The sequence below is a fragment of the Saccoglossus kowalevskii genome, chromosome 10, assembly GCF_978046115.1.
Source record: "Saccoglossus kowalevskii chromosome 10, keSacKowa6.1, whole genome shotgun sequence".
Taxonomy (NCBI): domain Eukaryota; kingdom Metazoa; phylum Hemichordata; class Enteropneusta; family Harrimaniidae; genus Saccoglossus; species Saccoglossus kowalevskii.
Window position 1 is genome coordinate 28,056,404 of NC_140650.1, and position 19,762 is coordinate 28,076,165.

The 19,762-nt window shown below is 38.7% G+C and overlaps 1 protein-coding gene across 1 annotated transcript; it reads left to right on the plus strand.

Annotated features, from left to right (window-relative positions):
* The first annotated feature begins 4,102 nt into the window (after positions 1 to 4,102).
* On the plus strand, positions 4,103 to 19,215 carry LOC100313543 (acetylcholine receptor alpha subunit). The gene is made up of 6 exons (NM_001168023.1): positions 4,103 to 4,197; positions 4,490 to 4,635; positions 9,878 to 9,922; positions 10,080 to 10,189; positions 10,358 to 11,291; positions 17,832 to 19,215. Exons 1-6 carry the CDS (start codon positions 4,137 to 4,139, stop codon positions 17,940 to 17,942), a joined length of 1,407 nt encoding a protein of 468 aa, NP_001161495.1. The 5' UTR covers positions 4,103 to 4,136; the 3' UTR covers positions 17,943 to 19,215.
* The last annotated feature ends 547 nt before the right edge of the window (positions 19,216 to 19,762 follow it).

Sequence of the window (19,762 nt, forward strand, 5' to 3'; positions counted from 1 at the left end):
TCGGTAGCAGTTGAATTTGAGTCAATAGTGGCGTATGTTCCCGATTGTATGATCAAATACACAACTCCTATATAGTCACTGTGTGGTCATACGTAATAGGAGTTATCACATCAACTGTTATTTATTATAATGCGATTAGTGTGGCGTGGAATAATCGTCCGAATTGCATGGTTTCGCTGAAGCCGGCCATTCATAACCGGCCCACGAACCAAGGTGTGATCGTGTTAGGAAAAGATGCAGTTGAATTGAGTCATTTGATTGGGCGCGGCAAAGAGCTGGTGCCACCAATCAGCATTGCTGAATCATAAATATGAAGGGCCAGGTGTCATCATAGATTAAAACAATGTTGGCGTGTAGGCTTTGCGCTGATTCACCGGTCAAGAACTGTTACAGAAAGTTTATATTCGTTGAGTTGACCCGTTTCCAAAATTTCTTATTCCAGCGTTGAAAATTGTTTCTGGGCAAGTGAATGAAGACGATGGAATGTCCGAATATTTATGCAAAACCGTGTTTTAGTCAACTGAAAAAACTGTCGAAGCAGACTACATATCGGTTTGTCCGATCCGGTTTCGTTGCAACAAACACATCATTTCCCTCAGATACATCACTAAGTTTTTTTATATTTTTATGGCCAGTAAGCTCGTCCACAGAAAAAAAAAAGTTGATTTCTATATTTTACCGAGTAATGTTTGAGGCTTCGGCCGATCAAATGGTCCTTGGCTAGCGAAGATGGCGTGGAATGGACACAGTGTTGGTTCTAAATTCATGTCAAGTGTTGTAATGTATGTATGCTCACTTGTTTGTAATATGTTATATGTCGTTAATATCATATATCAGCAATACCGGTAGCCGTAAAACAAGCAATGCAAATATATCATTAAATACCATGAACAAACAAACAAGTCATTCACGACCGAACCTTAGATCAGTGCACAAACTCCAAAATGCTCGTTAAACACCAAAATGCCGTTCTTTCCACCAAAAAACACACAATTTTGTAAAGTATTTGTAACAGCAAGAAAATTCACAAAAAACAGCGAGTTACTCCAAAAACTGTGAAACTTATTGTTTCACTGCGTTTTATTGGGCCTGGGGTTAAGCTCAAAAATCCCATTTTAATAATGACAGAAAACTAAAAGAAAACTAAAATTCAGTCTATAAATTTTCTAATGTACAATATTAAAACATACTCCTCCACTACTGCATGTTTACAAAATGATGATGGTTGTATTCAGTAAGTTATTTTGGAGATCGTGTGTAGCAACTGCATGCAGCTCCATGTGTGTAGTTCTCCGACGAGGCAATATTTTTTTGTTCATGGTATTATACTTCTGGACATTTCTTCAAAATAATTGATACATGACTGACAAACAATACCACTACTTGTTTTCTTCGAATTATAAACTTTCACTCGATGTGGATTTTATATTCTTCATAAAGGAAAAAACACCCTTAGTAAGTTCGCAAAATCGAAATTACCCTTCGCTTTATAAACGAACGGTACTTCGAGCATATGAAAATACAATGTACACGTGTATCTTCAATAGTAGTTGGTTCACTAACTACATAGTTATTAATGCTGTGGTTAGGCAAAGAAAATATGATTTGTTTTTTTATCATTGTTCATGATTCTTTTCATCTGAAAATGGCCATATAATATACAATTCTTACATTTACGGACCACAAACAATCTTTCTTATAAACATTGCGACCAAGGCAAATTAAGGACGGTGATCTAATATTGTGAATATACATAAAGTCTTAAATACATTTATCAATGATGAAATAGACGAGAAAACCCCAAGTTCGGATTGTAAATTAATGTGAATGGTACGATTATTAGTGTGAGAAATAATTAGTAATCGTTGAGCCTAATTATTGAAAACATTATATCATTATGTTTATTATAACCATTGAGAGAAATTGACATGCATGCCCCAAATCACAGTGTTATTACTTTGGCTACGTGACATCTGGATAGACAATAATTGTTATTTAAAATGTCAGGAGTAATTTAATAATTCATTTCTATAGAGTAAATTGAACAATGTATAGAATGGTTGATGTATTGTAACTCTGCACTTATTAATGAATCATTTGGGGACTCGCATCTTAAAGCATTAGATCAATAGAGTTCAATAATTGTCGTTTTGTATCAAAATTGTGTGCGCGCTAAAACTGTGCTTATTTTGACAATCTCCGTTAATGTGTTTCGAAATCTTATTACCTGTGTACCCATGTAAAGCTGTAGAATAAAAAAGACATTTCTGTTTTATTTTAATTTGATGCAGTAAATTTACACTTAATTTTTTAAATTCAATATGTGGCATGTGAAGGTGAAAAGCGGGCGAAAAACTGCAACTGTTATACTCGTAGTATTATATCGTCGTATAGTTGCATTCAAGGTTAACTATTGGTTGGTTTTTGCTATATTCAAGATGTTTACTGCGAATACATTTCAGATTATACAATACAATACTACACAATTGTACACAGGTGTGTTTGCAACCGTCGATCCAGCTGTCACGCCTCGAGTGGGGTACGTGGAATACGCAGAATTACTCATTAGATTTCCTCAACTATTTAAAGACATCCACCACATAATGGAATCACATGATATTATGTATATCATCGTTCATCTTGCATCGAAAACACTGCACAAAAGATAAAGATTTACTGGACTGAATTTTCACAATTCAGGGTGCCAAAACATCAGCAATTAACTGTTAGGATTGGGACACCCGAAAAAGTAAAAACAGCTGTTCGTTTAGAACTAGCAGAAGGATGTCCATATTGCTTGCACCCAATGTTTATGACTGAAACTAGACTTGGTTGCAGTCTGTTGCAATTCCGATGAAAAATTCTTGAAAAATAAATCTCAACATCATTTCGACTTGCCATCAGTGTAAGCGCCCTCACATTACCGGCCAGATTCGGGCTTGTAAATTTGCATATACGTCATACGGTGGGTGGAGTAGCGTAACACTTGTCTACGCCCTAATAATACAAAATAAGAATAATGCCAAAGAAAATGAAAAATAAAACATATGGTTCATATACGTGTTATTAAGCATTGATTCGTGCAATAAAAGAACATTTTCTTTCAAGCAGTTTTTAAAGACATGCCGCCATAGCATTCGCCAATGTGAAATCACGCCCTCTGTCGGCATATAGAACGCAGAAATATACATAATGTATTTTATCATTGATCGCGATATTTGTATTGAGTTCACTAATATATTGTTGTAGAATATTAAAAATATCAAATACGAGACTCTGTATTATACAACATATAATCGACGCAGCGCTGCGGACACATTCATACTTGTGTACTTGAATGAGAACAAATTATAACATTATGATTTCATTTCGTACAAAACTAATTAGGGCCAGGTACTTTTAAAAATGTTTGGGTCAATGGCGACGTATTTATGAACGAATAACATGCATACATTATCTACATTATTTGTGCATGTATTCCTTAGCGGCAGTGCCTCGAATCTACACCATACAGCACTGAGCATAAACTCTCAAAGCTTGCATTTTTACTGAAAGCCAATGCTGTCAATCAGTATTTGATTTTTATTCTTAACTTTAAATTTAAGTAACTATAACAAATTCAATATTCTAACCTCGGCCAATTAGTCAAAATTATGTTAGTGTAATTTAAACTAAAAATTGTTTGCAAAATAACACATTGCCAATGTAAATGTTGACATTCGGCAGTAATGAATTCGGGGGGAAATTTTGGTGTATGCAAGTGAGTTTGCTATGACCACAAATGTTCCCGCAAAACGCAAAATCTATTGCGCAGAATGAAAAATTACCGTTTTGTACATTCGACAAATTATATGGAGCGGTCTGCCCTTTCGCAAAAAGTGGAGGAAATAATTAAATTTTATGATTTGAAAGTCGGTTTAGCTCAAACAGATCATAATAGCGTTTATCCAGTGGCTACAATTTAATGGTATTATTGAATCAATTATATTCATTTGGTCACGTGTCAAATGATAGACCACGCCCATAAATGACGTCATCGTGTGCTAGTAACAAATACATTAAGTATATAATGTTTCACGGCTTTCGAATAATGACCATTACCCAGCCACTCGTCATAGCTGTAGTATACTCGTATTATGTCTCTTAACACGATGATTACTGCGACGTTTGTCCTTGTGTTCGTGATTTGGGCAGGAGGTGAGTCTGATATGTTTTCAAAACATTTATTCACCCCCCCTACCCTCCTTCAAATTTAACGAAAGTGAGCATATATTACGATATCGACGTCATGTTAATACAAATCTGATTAGGTTTTTGCAAATTAATTAATTTATTTTCATAAGGATGGATGAATAGTTTAATTTCACTGTCACTTGAAAGTTGCGGTTGATCAATCGGACTGGAAATAATCTACTACGGAATTCAACCTATTGTATATGAGTAATAGAAATCACTATTATTAAAGCATATTATTATTGTATTTTATTAGTGGCGTTTGGCTCGCCAGAAGAATCTCTTTTGGTTCAGAATTTATTTACTGATGCTCAATACGACAAGTATATTCGACCTGCGCCTCGGTTCGATGTAGCAATCTATGTGAATTTTAGCCTCGGATTGAATGTTCTCCTTGACGTGGTAAGAGTTATGCTTACATTATTCGTAGTCGCTTTCAAAATGTGGTAACAAATCCATTGGTTAATTCAGTGCTACTAAGCCCACGTGGGTAATAATTATATATTATTCCTTGATAATTTCCCCAGATATGTTTCTTCGTTCAGCTGGAGAAAATACGAGTGACGTAAGAGCTGCATCACTACTCGTCTTGTGTGACGGTGACTCACTGGGATGCTAATATACATAGGTTTTTTAGTCCCCGTTTCATGCGCAGCCTGAAAGGCTGACTATTAATTCTTATTTCAATTTTCCGTCTGTGACGTCTCTAACATTTTCTCAGAAATTCTGCAGCAGATATCGATGAAACCTGGCAGGTTGATGAACAAGTCTCTGCCGAATATGCACGTATTTTTTTTCCAGATCTGGAAATCCTAAGTAGGTCTTGTTCATGATTTTCATCCAAAACTACCTCTCCCAACACCACTGAGAGAACAACTGATCATGCTCAGAATAAATAATTAGCTTAGATTGTAATGCTGGGGTTTTTAGTGATGTCATGACCTGGTCTGGACCTTGATCTGTATTAGTGACAGATGGGTCGTACTATTACCAATCTCAGTGGAAACGGTTGTCAGGGCTACATTTTGATGGGAATTATAGTGGTGTTACTGAAACAAACCCAGGTTCTGGTATTATACACAGACCTGAATTAACAAAGAAGTAAAGTTGTTATTAAAGGTACATCAAGGTTTATTCAGATTTATGAATGCAGTTTCTTGAGCATGTATAAGACATAGTTTGGTTGCACTTGTGTACTCTGAGATTTTGAACCCGGGTCAATGAAAGTTTTCAGTTATCAGATTAAGGGAAATCACTTTATGATGAGTTGTGCCAACATAGAGTACATATTAGTTGTTTGCAGATGTTCCATGTACTATTTTAACATGAGTATTTTATAATTAAACTAGTAGCTTCGCGGTAAGTGGCTTTCGCGGTAAATGTGTTTCGTATTGGGTAGGTCTCGCGGGGAGTAGGGCTTTGTCGCAGTAACTGGTCATCATTGTTGAGAATTAAAGTTTTATGTTTCTTTAACAACTTGCGCTATTCTGGGAATACCATCCTTAGAAGCTATTAATTTGCCGTTATGATTTGTGCAGTTGCTCTGGCAGGAGTTCCAAAATAAAACCCATGCTCTGATAATGCCCATAGTTTCAAAAACCAAGAAACATTATCATTATGATCTTATTGGTGTTGCACAGGATAGTTGAATATTGTTTATTGGCGATCCGCTCCGCTAGGATTGCCCTTATAATCACTTTTGTCGTTTTGTGTGTGTGTGTGTGTGTGTGTGTGTGTGTGTGTGTGTGTGTGTGCGTGTGTGTGTGTGTGTGTGTGTGTGTGTGTGTGTGTGTGTGTGTGTGTGTGTGTGTGTGTGTGTGTGTGTGTGTGTGTGTGTGTGTGTGTGTGTCTGTGTGTGTAATTTCCAGTGTTTGCACGTATGATTTCGTCTGTGATTTTTTTGGCTTGGTCGATTTCTTTCAAACTTGGCAGGTAGGTCACACCTTCACTCTAGTTATTAGGAAAAATCTGAAGAAAATAGCATAGCATCAGACAAAAAACTGATTTTTGGATAGCTGCGTGCCAAATGTATCTCCCCATACAAATTTAGGATAAAACACTTCAGACATAGCTCATTCTACTCAGCTTGAGTGTGGGCACAAAGTTACTATTTGAATTTTTTGATATCTTTTTTCATTACCGAGAAATTTGACCCCAAAGTTGGGGTAACTTTTTACCAACACCGGCTTTTAACTCCTCTGTGATTTTTTCGCCTCGGTTGATTTTGTTCATACTTCACAGGTAGGTCATACCGTCACTAATTGTAAAAAAATCCTGGCCTACCACTGCCATTGCAACATCAAAAAACTGATTTTTGAATACTTTCGCCCCAAATGTATTACCTCCTACCAGTTTTGTAATGCTTTTTATTTTGGCTCAGATGATCATGCTTTTTATTTTGGCTACGTTGCCACTGGTAAGAGATCACCAATGCCGACGTTGTTACACTGTATCAACGTAATTCCAACGCAACTTTGAACTATGAAAGAACTGTAAATGCTGCCTTCATTCTGGAAAATACTATCGCAAAACGGTTGTAAATAATAAATGTAACAGCAGAATACGTCCTAGTAATAAACTAAGTGACTTCTAAAGACTGAATGGTTTTTGCGAACTTCGTATACAGGGCCCCATTTAGTTATAAACTGACGTTAGCTTCACGTTCATGTCCTACCATGGAAACAGCCAAAAACATGTTGCTTGTTTTTTGAGCGGAGCGGATCGTCAACCAGCCTACCGGCTTGTGTTGACTATGTCCCGGACTGTTTACTAGTACTTACTTACTTGTCAGCGTCTAACTGTTATATACAGCCCAGAACACGTCAGAATAGTAAAAAAAGTCAGGAAATATTAATTGCCCGTGCCTTGAGAGCCGTTGAACCAAAACAATTTGTCATCCTTCGCCGCCCACAGCATTGAATGATTTTATATTGCATAGAAAAGAACACTAAATGCAGCTATCCCGGTCACCAATCAAATCACCAATCTTCATGATTTATGCAACTGGTATTTCCATCTATTTGCTCAATGGTCTGAACTTTTAAATTGTCAAGTTCGAGAGTGTGTTTTTACGTACAGTGACGCAGACATTCAACAACGTGTTGAACAGGAAATCCATCTTGCGCTAGTGGCATTGTCAAATTTTAGAGAGTACGGGAAATGTTTCAGTAAGGAATTGTTATGTATATCAAAATCCTTTATTGGAACAGAACATGTTATATATTCACCAAAAACAACGTTGCCATGTTTCTAGGCGTACAACGAATTGGAAACAAAAGAAATCGTCCGATACGTTTCTTGGATAATAAAAAAATACTGACTTGCAGCCATGCCTGTGCTAGCTGTAACTTGAACTCTTTTGGTCTTCCCAAAATTCCTGATTAGTTCAATTAGAGTTTTAGTCTTGCCAGTTCCAGCTAGTCACATTAATAAAAAACTGTGTCCATGTATGGCCATGTCTAAACTGAACTGTTATTTTTTGACATTGTGATCTGCACTCAAAGCTCTAATCCACAACACTGATGAAAAGTTATTTTAAAAATTGTTGAATGCTAATAGCAAACCGTTTAGTTCACAAATGACTAACTTCAAGATGGAACAAAATTCAAATTATGAAATTTGAAAAAAAAATAGAATGAATATGTGTTGCAGGTGTCAATCAGGCATCAAAACATGAAAGAAGCTCAGTCAAAAACTTGTTCCTTCAATGATCCTGGTCTTCCCCCAAAAATGTTACAGTGCTGTTCCAGGATGTTAGCTCACTAGAGTCTGTCTAGCATCTGATCATGTACTCAATTGAAACAGATGGCATCAATTACAATTATTAAATTTAAGCTTAATAAGTACTTCCAAGGTCATATCTGTAAATTACTAATTGTATGGGTGTCCAATATGGTGACCAAGGGCAAAACAATGTTATACAAATTAGCTTTAGTTGAAAATTTGAGTTTTCTTAGCGATATCTACGTGAATTTGAACCAAAATGTTATCGGCAAGACTCAGAATACGACTGTGACAGCCACTGAAACACAATTAAAGGCAAATGAGGGGAATGGAATTGATCAGTTGATTTGAAGGTGTCACAATAAGCAAGGGAGTAAATCGTTTTTATGCAACGAAAAAATGCAGAACTTGAACGTACTTTTTGGACTTTAGTACAACGTCATTTTTGTTTGATTACCTAACGTTTTTAGGTTCATTTGCTGCAAGTTACAGAGCATATACCTAAGCGGCCGTCCTTCAGCAAATAATAAAGCAAAGGCATTTTCGATGTCGAAATCGCGAAACTCTCCCTTTTTACGCAAACTGGGAAGTTCGAATTACTAAACGAAGTAAAGGAAGACGAAGATGAAATATCCAAGAACCAATACATACCAAAAATTATATCTCAAAAGTGAATATTCGTGGTGTATTTTATGTCTAACCGGACCATAAGTGAAAATCTGTTAGTACTATAATTATCCAAACATATTTTAGTACAAGGTAGTAATAACGGGAACTGTGACATTCATGTCTTGTTTTTATTGTAAACGACTATTATTTCTGTTTATTTCGAGAACCGGAACTCGGTAAAAATAGTTTAGCAGAACCAATGACATAGACACGGGATTCAAAGACGAAGAACAGCCAGATTTAATATAAAAGCCGTATTTTCCGTTCTACAGAGAATAACTTGGCTTGTGTGCTTGATAATATACCACATACCTGGTTTCATTTATTGAAAATAATCATGATAGTTAGCTTTATTCACCATAAACTTGCTGGGACTTAACCCAGATTAAAACTACATTCGATAATTACTTATACGACTTTTGTTAACATATCTACGGTTGGGTATGTTATTAACACTTGTCTTATGATACAAATCATTTATCAATTATGCAATAAACATGGGCTGCAAATTAATACGGATGTACAAATTATATTTCTGAAATGTATTACCTTAATAGTATAAGAAATACTCATTAAATCGCTGATGCCTGGCTAATATAAACATTCCATCATTATGTTAATTTTAAGTATAAAGGGAAAGTAACATCCTGTGCCTTGCACTTACTAAACAGTTTCATTTTACTTGACGGTTATTACTTCGGCAAAATGTGACAGCTGAATAGACAATTAATGTAATTTAAAAAGTCAAGAGTAATTTGATAATTCATTTTTATACAGTAATGGAACAATTTGTTTGTATAGTATGATTGACGTATAATAATTCTGCACTTATTAATAAATCCGTTGAGTGTTTTTCACTGTAAAGTGTTCGATCCGTGCAGTTTTAAAATTCTTGTCCTTCATGGAAATCGTAAACACGAACATATTTTTTATTCAATCAGCGGCATGTGAATAATATTACATCGACCAAAAGAAATAACCGATCGAATGGCTGAACTTGTTAATTTGCTTTGTACGTATATTAGGTTTTAATTTACAGCCAACCTTTATTCAAATATTATCCAACCACATTCAACCACTGATTTAGAGATGTGAGCGTCATAACAATAAAATTGGGAAGTGAGACTTTATTTTGAACTTGTTTATCACGCAATGCTAACTGGATTATACAAATCACCGAAAAATGACGACGAATTGAAATATTTGTTTCAACGTACACATCGTCTACAATGATTTATTCTTTTCTTCTCAGGATGAAAAAAGTCAAACGATCACATTAAGCTGCCACACGGATCAGGTAAATATTGTTGTAGATGATATAAGTATATATATGAACTGTACAATATTTGGGTGAACTAGTATGAAGATACTAGTAATAATTGTGTCACCATGAGGAAAACACTTAATCAAGGGTAATATGCATGCCTATTCATAAGGTACTTTCAATTTTCAAGGAATGGATTGACATGCGCCTCCTGTGGAATCCAGCAAATTACAGCGGTTTAACAGAAGTGGTCGTACCAGCTGACTGGTTTTGGAGACCCACTATTATATTATCAAATGCGTATGTATAACCACATTACAGTGACATCGACTAAAATATGTATATAAAAACAAAAACAAATCATTTGGCGTTAATCAGCGTAATCAATTAATGCTTTAATGAAGATTTTAATAAAGAGATCTGAGAGTAAATATGAATATTCAATGTAACGTCTGCTCCTTATTACAGGGCTGATGGTGATTACTACGTACCGAGAGGACGAGAAATTTTACTAGACTACACTGGGAGAATAAAAAACAACCCCCCTGCCATATTCAAAATTGCATGCAAGATGGATCTCGAAAAGTTTCCGTTTGACGTACAACGTTGTACGCTCAAGTTTTCGGTATGGCAGTACGCCACAGATAAGATATTGTTCTCGCCTTCCCAGGATACTGTAGCTATGTGGAGTAATACTCAAAGTAGCGAGTGGTACATAGATGAGACATCGGTTATTGGCAGTTTGTATGATCATAATAATAAATCTTGGGGCAAAATTAGCGCTACTTTCACGTTGAGACGCATGCCTCTGTACTACCTAATAAACATAGTTCTCCCGTGTGTAGTGATGGCGCTATTGACTGTATTGTTATTTCTTCTTCCGTCCGACTGCGGTGAGAAAATGTCTTTCGGTGTTTCCATCCTGATCTCTATCTCTGTCTTCACGTTATTGGTGGCAGATATTATGCCGGCCACATCGGATAGCGTGCCTCTTATAATGCGTTTCTTGATCTTCGACTTGGTGTTTGTAGCGGGCTCCATCGTCGCCTCGGTATTCGTCTTGCGCGTACATCACCGCTCTAAAGGAAACCTATCGATAAAACCATGGATGAGAAAGCTGTTCATGGTATGTCTACCGTACTGCTTGTTCATGGAACCAAAGACAAAATTGTCCAAGGTACGAAATTGTCAGGCTGAGATTAAGAAGTCGTTACCGAACATGGAAGAAGAAGGAAAGCACCAGACCAGCCAGCTGTCGGTATTTGGTTATGAATCCAGTGAACCAGGTAATAAGAAGGTACAACTGCCACCGTACGATGCATATGTAGATCAACTCAGAGAGATGAGAAATGAGATGAATCGACAGAATGAGAAGGACCAGAGACACGATAAAGAAAAAGAGGTAAGTGTGACAAATTTCTCAAGCAAATTTCATGTTTGTTTCCTCCACCGTACACAACACAGGTTAGTGTCAATACTAAACTATGTCCAAACAATATAAAGCATTTTCCTTTATGTGTATATTATTTCTTTAAAGGAAAATTGTTAAATAAGGACTTGGAGTTGAAGGTGCCTGCTATCCAAACCATAACGTGGTACCTGCTATCCAAACCATAACGTGGTGCTTGCTATCCTAACCATTACGTGGTGCCTGCTATCCAGACCATTACGTGGTACCGGCTATCCAAACCATTACGTGGTTCTTGCTATCCAAACCATTACGTGGTACCTGCTATCCTAATTATTACGTGGTGCCTGCTATCCAAACAATTACGTGATACCTGTTATCCAAACCATTACATGGTACTTGCTATCCAAACCATTACATGGTACCTGTTATCCAAACCATTACACGGTACTTGCTATCCAAACCATTACGTGGTACCTGCTATCCAAACCATTACGTGGTACCTGCTATCCAAACCTTTACGTGGTGCCTGCTATAAAAACCATTACGTGGTACCTGCTATCCAAACCTTTACGTGGTACCTGCTATCCAAACCATTACGTGATACCTGCTATCCAAACCTTTACGTGGTACCTGCTATCCAAACCATTACGTGGTACCTGCTATCCAAACCATTACATGGTACCTGTTATCCAAACCATTACACGGTACCTGCTATCCAAACCATTGAGTGGTACCTGCTATCCAAGCCATTACGTGATACCTGTTACCCAAACCAATACATGGTACTTGCTATCCAAACCATTACGTGGTACCGGCTATCCAAACCTGTACGTGGTGCCTGCTATCCAAACCATTGAGTGGTACCTGCTATCCAAACCATTACGTGGTACCTGCTATCCAAATCATTGAGTGGTACCTGCTATCCAAACCATTACGTGGTACCTGCTATCCAAACCATTGAGTGGTACCTGCTATCCAAACCATTACGTGATACCTGCTATCCAAACCTTTACGTAGTACCTGCTATCCAAACCACTACATGGTACCTGCTATCCAAACCATTACGTGGTTCTTGCTATCCAAACCATTACGTGGTGCCTGCTATCCAAACCATTACGTGGTTCTTGCTATCCAAACCATTACGTGGTTCTTGCTATCCAAACCTTTACGTGGTGCCTCCTATCCAAACCATTACGTGGTACCTGCTATCCAAACCATTACGTGATACCTGCTATCCAAACCATTACGTAGTACCTGCTATCCAAACCATTACGTGATACCTGCTATCCACAATTTCACGTAGTACCTGCTATCCAAACCATTACGTGATACCTGCTATCCAAACCTTTACGTAGTACCTGCTATCCAAACCATTACGTGATACCTGCTATCCAAACCATTACGTGATACCTGCTATCCAAACCTTTACGTAGTACCTGCTATCCAAACCATTACGTGATACCTGCTATCCAAACCATTACGTGATACCTGCTATCCAAACCTTTACGTAGTACCTGCTATCCAAACAATTACATGGTACCTGCTATCCAAACAATTACGTGGTACCTGTTATCCAAACCATTACGTGGTACCTGCTATCCAAACCATTACGTGGTACCTGCTGTCCAAACAATTACGTGTTACCTGCTGTCCAAACCATTACGTGGTACCTGCTATCCAAACAATTACGTGGTACCTGCTATCCAAACAATTACGTGGTACCTGTTATCCAAACCATTACGTGGTACCTGCTATCCAAACAATTACATGGTACCTGCTATCCAAACAATTACGTGGTACCTGTTATCCAAACCATTACGTGGTACCTGCTATCCAAACCATTACGTGGTACCTGCTGTCCAAACAATTACGTGTTACCTGCTGTCCAAACCATTACGTGGTACCTGCTATCCAAACAATTACGTGGTACCTGCTATCCAAACCAATACGTGTTACCTGCTGTCCAAACCTGTACGTGGTACCTGCTATTCAAGCCCTTACGTGGTACCTGCTATCCAAATCATTACGTGGTACCTGCTATCCAAACCATTACGTGGTACCTGCTATTCAAGCCATTACGTGGTGCCTGTTATCCAAACCATTACGTGGTACCTGTTATCCAAACCATTACGTGGTACCTGCTATCCAAACCATTACGTGGTTCTTGCTATCCAAACCATTACGTGGTGCCTGCTATCCAAACCATTACGTGGTTCTTGCTATCCAAACCATTACGTGGTTTTTGCTATCCAAACCTTTACGTGGTGCCTGCTATCCAAACCATTACGTGGTACCTGCTATCCAAACCATTACGTGATACCTGCTATCCAAACCATTACGTAGTACCTGCTATCCAAACCATTACGTGATACCTGCTATCCATTCCTTGACGTAGTACCTGCTATCCAAACCATTACGTGATACCTGCTATCCAAACCTTTACGTAGTACCTGCTATCCAAACCATTACGTGATACCTGCTATCCAAACCATTACGTGATACCTGCTATCCAAACCTTTACGTAGTACCTGCTATCCAAATCATTACGTGATACCTGCTATCCAAACCATTACGTGATACCTGCTATCCAAACCTTTACGTAGTACCTGCTATCCAAACCATTACGTGATACCTGCTATCCAAACCTTTACGTAGTACCTGCTATCCAAACCATTACATGATACCTGCTATCCAAACCTTTACGTAGTACCTGCTATCCAAACCATTACGTGGTACCTGCTATCCTAACTATTACGTGGTGCCTGCTATCCAAACAATTACGTGATACCTGTTATCCAAACCATTACATGGTACCGGCTATCCAAACCTTTACGTGGTGCCTGCTATCCAAATCATTACGTGGTACCTGCTATCCAAACCATTACGTGGTATCTGCTATCCAAACTTTTACGTGGTGCCTGCTATCCAAACCATTGAGTGGTACCTGCTATCCAAACAATTACGTGATACCTGCTATCCAAACCTTTACGTAGTACCTGCTATCCAAACCACTACATGGTACCTGCTATCCAAACCATTACGTGGTACCTGCTATCCAAACCATTACGTGGTACCTGCTATCCAAACCATTACGTGGTACCTGCTATCCAAGCCATTACGTGATACCTGCTATCCTAACCACTACATGGTACCTGTTATCCAAACCATTACGTGGTACCTGCTATCCAAACCATTACGTGGTACCTGCTATCCAAACCATTACGTGATACCTGCTGTCCAAACTATTACGTGATACCTACTATCCAAACAATTACGTGGTACCTGCTATCCAAACCATTACGTGGTGCTTGCTATCCAAACCATTACGTGATACCTGCTATCCAAACCTTTACGTGGTACCTGCTATCCGAACCACTACATGGTACCTGCTATCCAAACCATTACGTGGTACCTGCTATCCAAACAATTACGTGGTACCTGTTATCCAAACCATTACGTGGTACCTGCTATCCAAACAATTACATGGTACCTGCTATCCAAACAATTACGTGGTACCTGTTATCCAAACCATTACGTGGTACCTGCTATCCAAACCATTACGTGGTACCTGCTGTCCAAACAATTACGTGTTACCTGCTGTCCAAACCATTACGTGGTACCTGCTATCCAAACAATTACGTGGTACCTGCTATCCAAACCATTACGTGGTGCTTGCTATCTAAACCATTACGTGATACCTGCTATCCAAACCTTTACGTGGTACCTGCTATCCGAACCACTACATGGTACCTGCTATCCAAACCATTACGTGGTACCTGCTATCCAAACCATTACGTGGTACCTGCTATCCAAACCATTACGTGGTACCTGCTATAAAACAATTACGTGTTGCCTGTTGTCCAAACCATTACGTGGTACCTGCTATCCAAATCATTACGTGGTACCTGCTATCCAAACCATTACGTGGTACCTGCTATCCAAACCTTTACGTGGTACCTGCTATCAAACAATTACGTGTTGCTTGCTGTCCAAACCATTACGTGGTACCTGCTATCCAAACCATTACGTGATACCTGCTATCCAAAACATTACGTGGTACCTGCTATCCAAACCATTACGTGATACCTACTATCCAAACCATTACGTGGTATCTGCTATCCAAACCATTACGTGGTGCCTGCTATCCAAACCATTACGTGGCACCTGCTGTCCAATCCATTACGTGGTACCTGCTATCCAAACCATTACGTGGCACCTGCTGTCCAAACCATTACGTGGTACCTGCTATCCAAACCATTACGTGGCACCTGCTCTCCAAACCATTACGTGTTACCTGCTATCCACACCATTACGTGGTACCTGCTATCCAAACCATTACGTGGTACCTGCTATCCAAACCATTACGTGTTACCTGCTGTCCAAACCAGTACGTGGTACCTGCTATCCAAACCAGTACGTGGTACCTGCTATCCAAATCATTATGTGGTACATGTACCTGCTATTCAAGCCCTTACGTGGTGCCTGCTATCCAAACCATTACGTGGTACCTGCTATTCAAGCCCTTACGTGGTGCCTGCTATCCAAACCATTACGTGGTACCTGCTATTCAAGCCCATACGTGGTACCTGCTATCCAAATCATTACGTGGTACCTGCTATTCAAGCCATTACGTGGTGCCTGCTATCCAAACCATTACGTGGTACCTGCTAGTCAAGCCCTTACGTGGTGCCTGCTATCCAAACCATTACGTGGTGCCTGCTATCCAAACCATTACGTGGCACCTGCTGTCCAATCCATTACGTGGTACCTGCTATCCAAACCATTACGTGGCACCTGCTGTCCAAACCATTACGTGGTACCTGCTATCCAAACCATTACGTGGCACCTGCTGTCCAAACCATTACGTGTTACCTGCTATCCAAACCATTACGTGGTACCTGCTATCCAAACCATTACGTGGTACCTGCTATCCAAACCATTACGTGTTACCTGTTGTCCAAACCAGTACGTGGTACCTGCTGTCCAAACCATTACGTGGTACCTGCTGTCCAAACCAGTACGTGGTACCTGCTATTCAAGCCCTTACGTGGTGCCTGCTATCCAAACCATTACGTGGTACCTGCTATTCAAGCCCTTACGTGGTACCTGCTATCCAAATCATTACGTGGTACCTGCTATTCAAGCCCTTACGTGGTGCCTGCTATCCAAACCATTACGTGGTACCTGCTAGTCAAGCCCTTGCGTGGTGCCTGCTATCCAAACCATTACGTGGTACCTGCTATTCAAGCCATTACGTGGTACATGCTATCCAAACCATTACGTGGTACCTGCTATCCAAACAATTACGTGTTACCTGCTGTCCAAACCAGTACGTGGTACCTGCTATTCAAACCCTTACGTGGTACCTGCTATCCAAATCATTACGTGGTACCTGCTATCCAAACAATTACGTGTTACCTGCTGTCCAAACCAGTACGTGGTACCTGCTATCCAAGCCCTTACGTGGTACCTGCTATCCAAACCGTTACGTGGTACCTGCTATCCAAACAATTACGTGTTACCTGCTGTCCAAACCAGTACGTGGTACCTGCTATTCAAGCCCTTACGTGGTACCTGCTATCCAAATCATTACATGGTACCTGCTATCCAAACCATTACGTGGTGCCTGCTATTCAAACCATTACGTGGTACCTGCTATCCAAACAATTACGTGTTACCTGCTGTCCAAACCTGTACGTGGTACCTGCTATTCAAGCCCTTACGTGGTACCTGCTATCCAAATCATTACGTGGTACCTGCTATCCAAACCATTACGTGGTACCTGCTATTCAAGCCATTACGTGGTGCCTGTTATCCAAACCATTACGTGGTACCTGCTATTCAAGCCATTACGTGGTGCCTGCTATCCAAACCATTACGTGGTACCTGCTATTCAAGCCCTTACGTGGTGCCTGCTATCCAAATCATTACGTGGTACCTGCTATCCTAACCATTGCGTGGTGCCTGCTATCCAAACCATTACATGGTACCTGCTATCCAAACCATTACGTGGTACCTGCTATTCAAACCTTTACATGGTACCTGCTATCCAAACCATTACGTGGCGCCTGCTATCCAAATCATTACGTGGTACCTGCTATCCGAATCATTACGTGGTACCTGCTATCCAAATCATTACGTGGTACCTGCTATCCAAACCATTACGTTGTACCTGCCATTCAAGCCCTTACGTGGTGCCTGCTATCCAAATCATTACGTGGTACCTGCTATCCAAACCATTACGTGGTACCTGCTATCCTAACCATTACGTGGTGCCTGCTATCCAAACCATTACGTGGTACCTGCTATCCTAACCACTACGTGGTGCCTGCTATCCAAACCATTACGTGGTACCTGCTATCCAAACCATTTCGTGGTACCTGCTATCCAAACCATTACGTGGTACCTGCTATTCAAGCCCTTACGTGGTGCCCAGTGCGTGCAATCAAAACTCTTACATAGTGCTTGTTATCCTAAACATTACAAGTTGTCGTTCATACTGATACACGTTCTTATACCTTTGCCTTTTAGATGGAAGATGACTGGAAATACATGGCGACTGTAATGGACAGACTGTTTCTTGTGATTGGACTCCTGGCCTATATCATGGCACTCATACTTATGTACAACGAGACTCAATAATACATACTTCTTAATACACTCATTCATTTGCACCGTTAGTGCTAGTTTGCGTATTTTTATAGAAATGTGACAAATACCTTTCATGTTTCATTATACTGATATCATGCATATATTTATGAATATTTTAAATTATATGTCTTATCGATTTTATTATCGATGGATTTGATTATACGTTTTATAATTGATGTAAACGGCCTATCGCTATTTACTTGAAATACGGATGTATTCGATCATTGTGGTAACGTGACGTACATTCACTATAATATGTACACATCCACTGAGCCCAATTTAAATTCTGGTAGAATGTCGTGTAATTCTACACATAATTTTTAAGAAAGTTGGTCATAAAATCGCATGATAATGTTCATTGGTTAATTGTGTAAAAACAAAAGTCATTGTCCAATATCACCATAAAATAGCATTCTTTTGTGTGTTACAGTGACGTATTTTGATAAATTTGTTCTAGTATTTAAACAAAAATAGAATAATTCCATAGAGCACAATGTGAAAGAAAAATTGTATTTCTTTGACATTATTATAACCCAGATTTATCAAATAAAATGTCATTCATAATATAGTAGTTTTTTCAGCCTATGATGTCACCAGTCTACAATTTGAGATATGACAAAATATCTCTGCCATAGGAACCTATGGTAAAGGCACTATAATACTGCCAACATTGCCTCTGTCCATTAAAAAACAACCATTATTTTCTCGAAAATTGAGCTGGTGACCCGCAACTTTTTTAAAGTCAATATCCTTCTATTTATTAGAAAATTACTACTTTCTGGGTATTTGAAATCATGAGTATGCTTCTACTTTAAATAGTCACACCTATGACGATAGTATATCATTGTAATGTAAAATGGAGGTCATGTGAGGGTATGTAGAGTTTTTCGCTTGACATATACAACCACATGTTTGACCTTTCGTTGCCATAGATACGTGTATAAACACTACATTCCAGTAAATCATATGTACACGTTGATAAAATGCACTTGAAAGCAGTGAAGAACAAGAAAATGGAAAACAATTTGGGGAAAAAATCATATATGTATTATGTAATTTATTATAATTACCAATTCAAATTTTGTGTTTACATCCGGGACTTTATATCTCAACTCAACGGACAATTTTTATTAGTAGTAGATGTGTATTATTTCATTCTATTCATCGTTGTATCACCCCCGTAGTGTTTATTCAATGCATAATACAATACTTCAATGTCAGTTATTAATCAGAATCAATAAATATATTTAATCTTTCGTAAATCCAATATATTATTTTATGATCTATTGTATTACATGTTATCACATATATTGATATATTTTTGTCACACCCCTCGTCGTGCCAGTCTGCATGGTGCACTGCTTCTTTAAGACATCATTTTCAATCTCCCATTAATAACGACACATAATGGACGTCGGATGGTTGTCAACATGTCAATATTGAAGTCTCAAGAACATTAGCTTTTTATTTAATTGAGCTTTTGAATCGATTGTAGTATTCGATTACTGATTTATTATTTATGACATATGTACATTTACATTCATGGTATCCGTGTGATGATTGGGTGGTAACACTCATCACGGTCAATGCAAACAGGGATAACACAGACCATACTTAGCTGTTCCATGGAGGTAAAAGACAGGCTGTTTTAAGTGTGTTAAAAAAGAGGTCATAGAAATGACAGAGAGAGGGAGAGAGAGGGAGAGAGAGAGATTAGCCTCCATTCTATTTCATGACCCAATCTTTAGTTGCCTAGCAACCAAGTCGACCTTCTTGCGATTTGTTATTTGTAAACTCTGACAATTCTCAGA

Coding starts and splice junctions, on each gene's coding strand:
- LOC100313543 (NM_001168023.1), top strand. CDS start 4,137: ATGTCTCTTAACACGATGATTACTGCGACGTTTGTCCTTGTGTTCGTG. Junction 4,636..9,877: donor TGAATGTTCTCCTTGACGTG/GTAAGAGTTATG, acceptor TTTTCTTCTCAG/GATGAAAAAAGTCAAACGAT. Junction 9,923..10,079: donor TAAGCTGCCACACGGATCAG/GTAAATATTGTT, acceptor TCAATTTTCAAG/GAATGGATTGACATGCGCCT.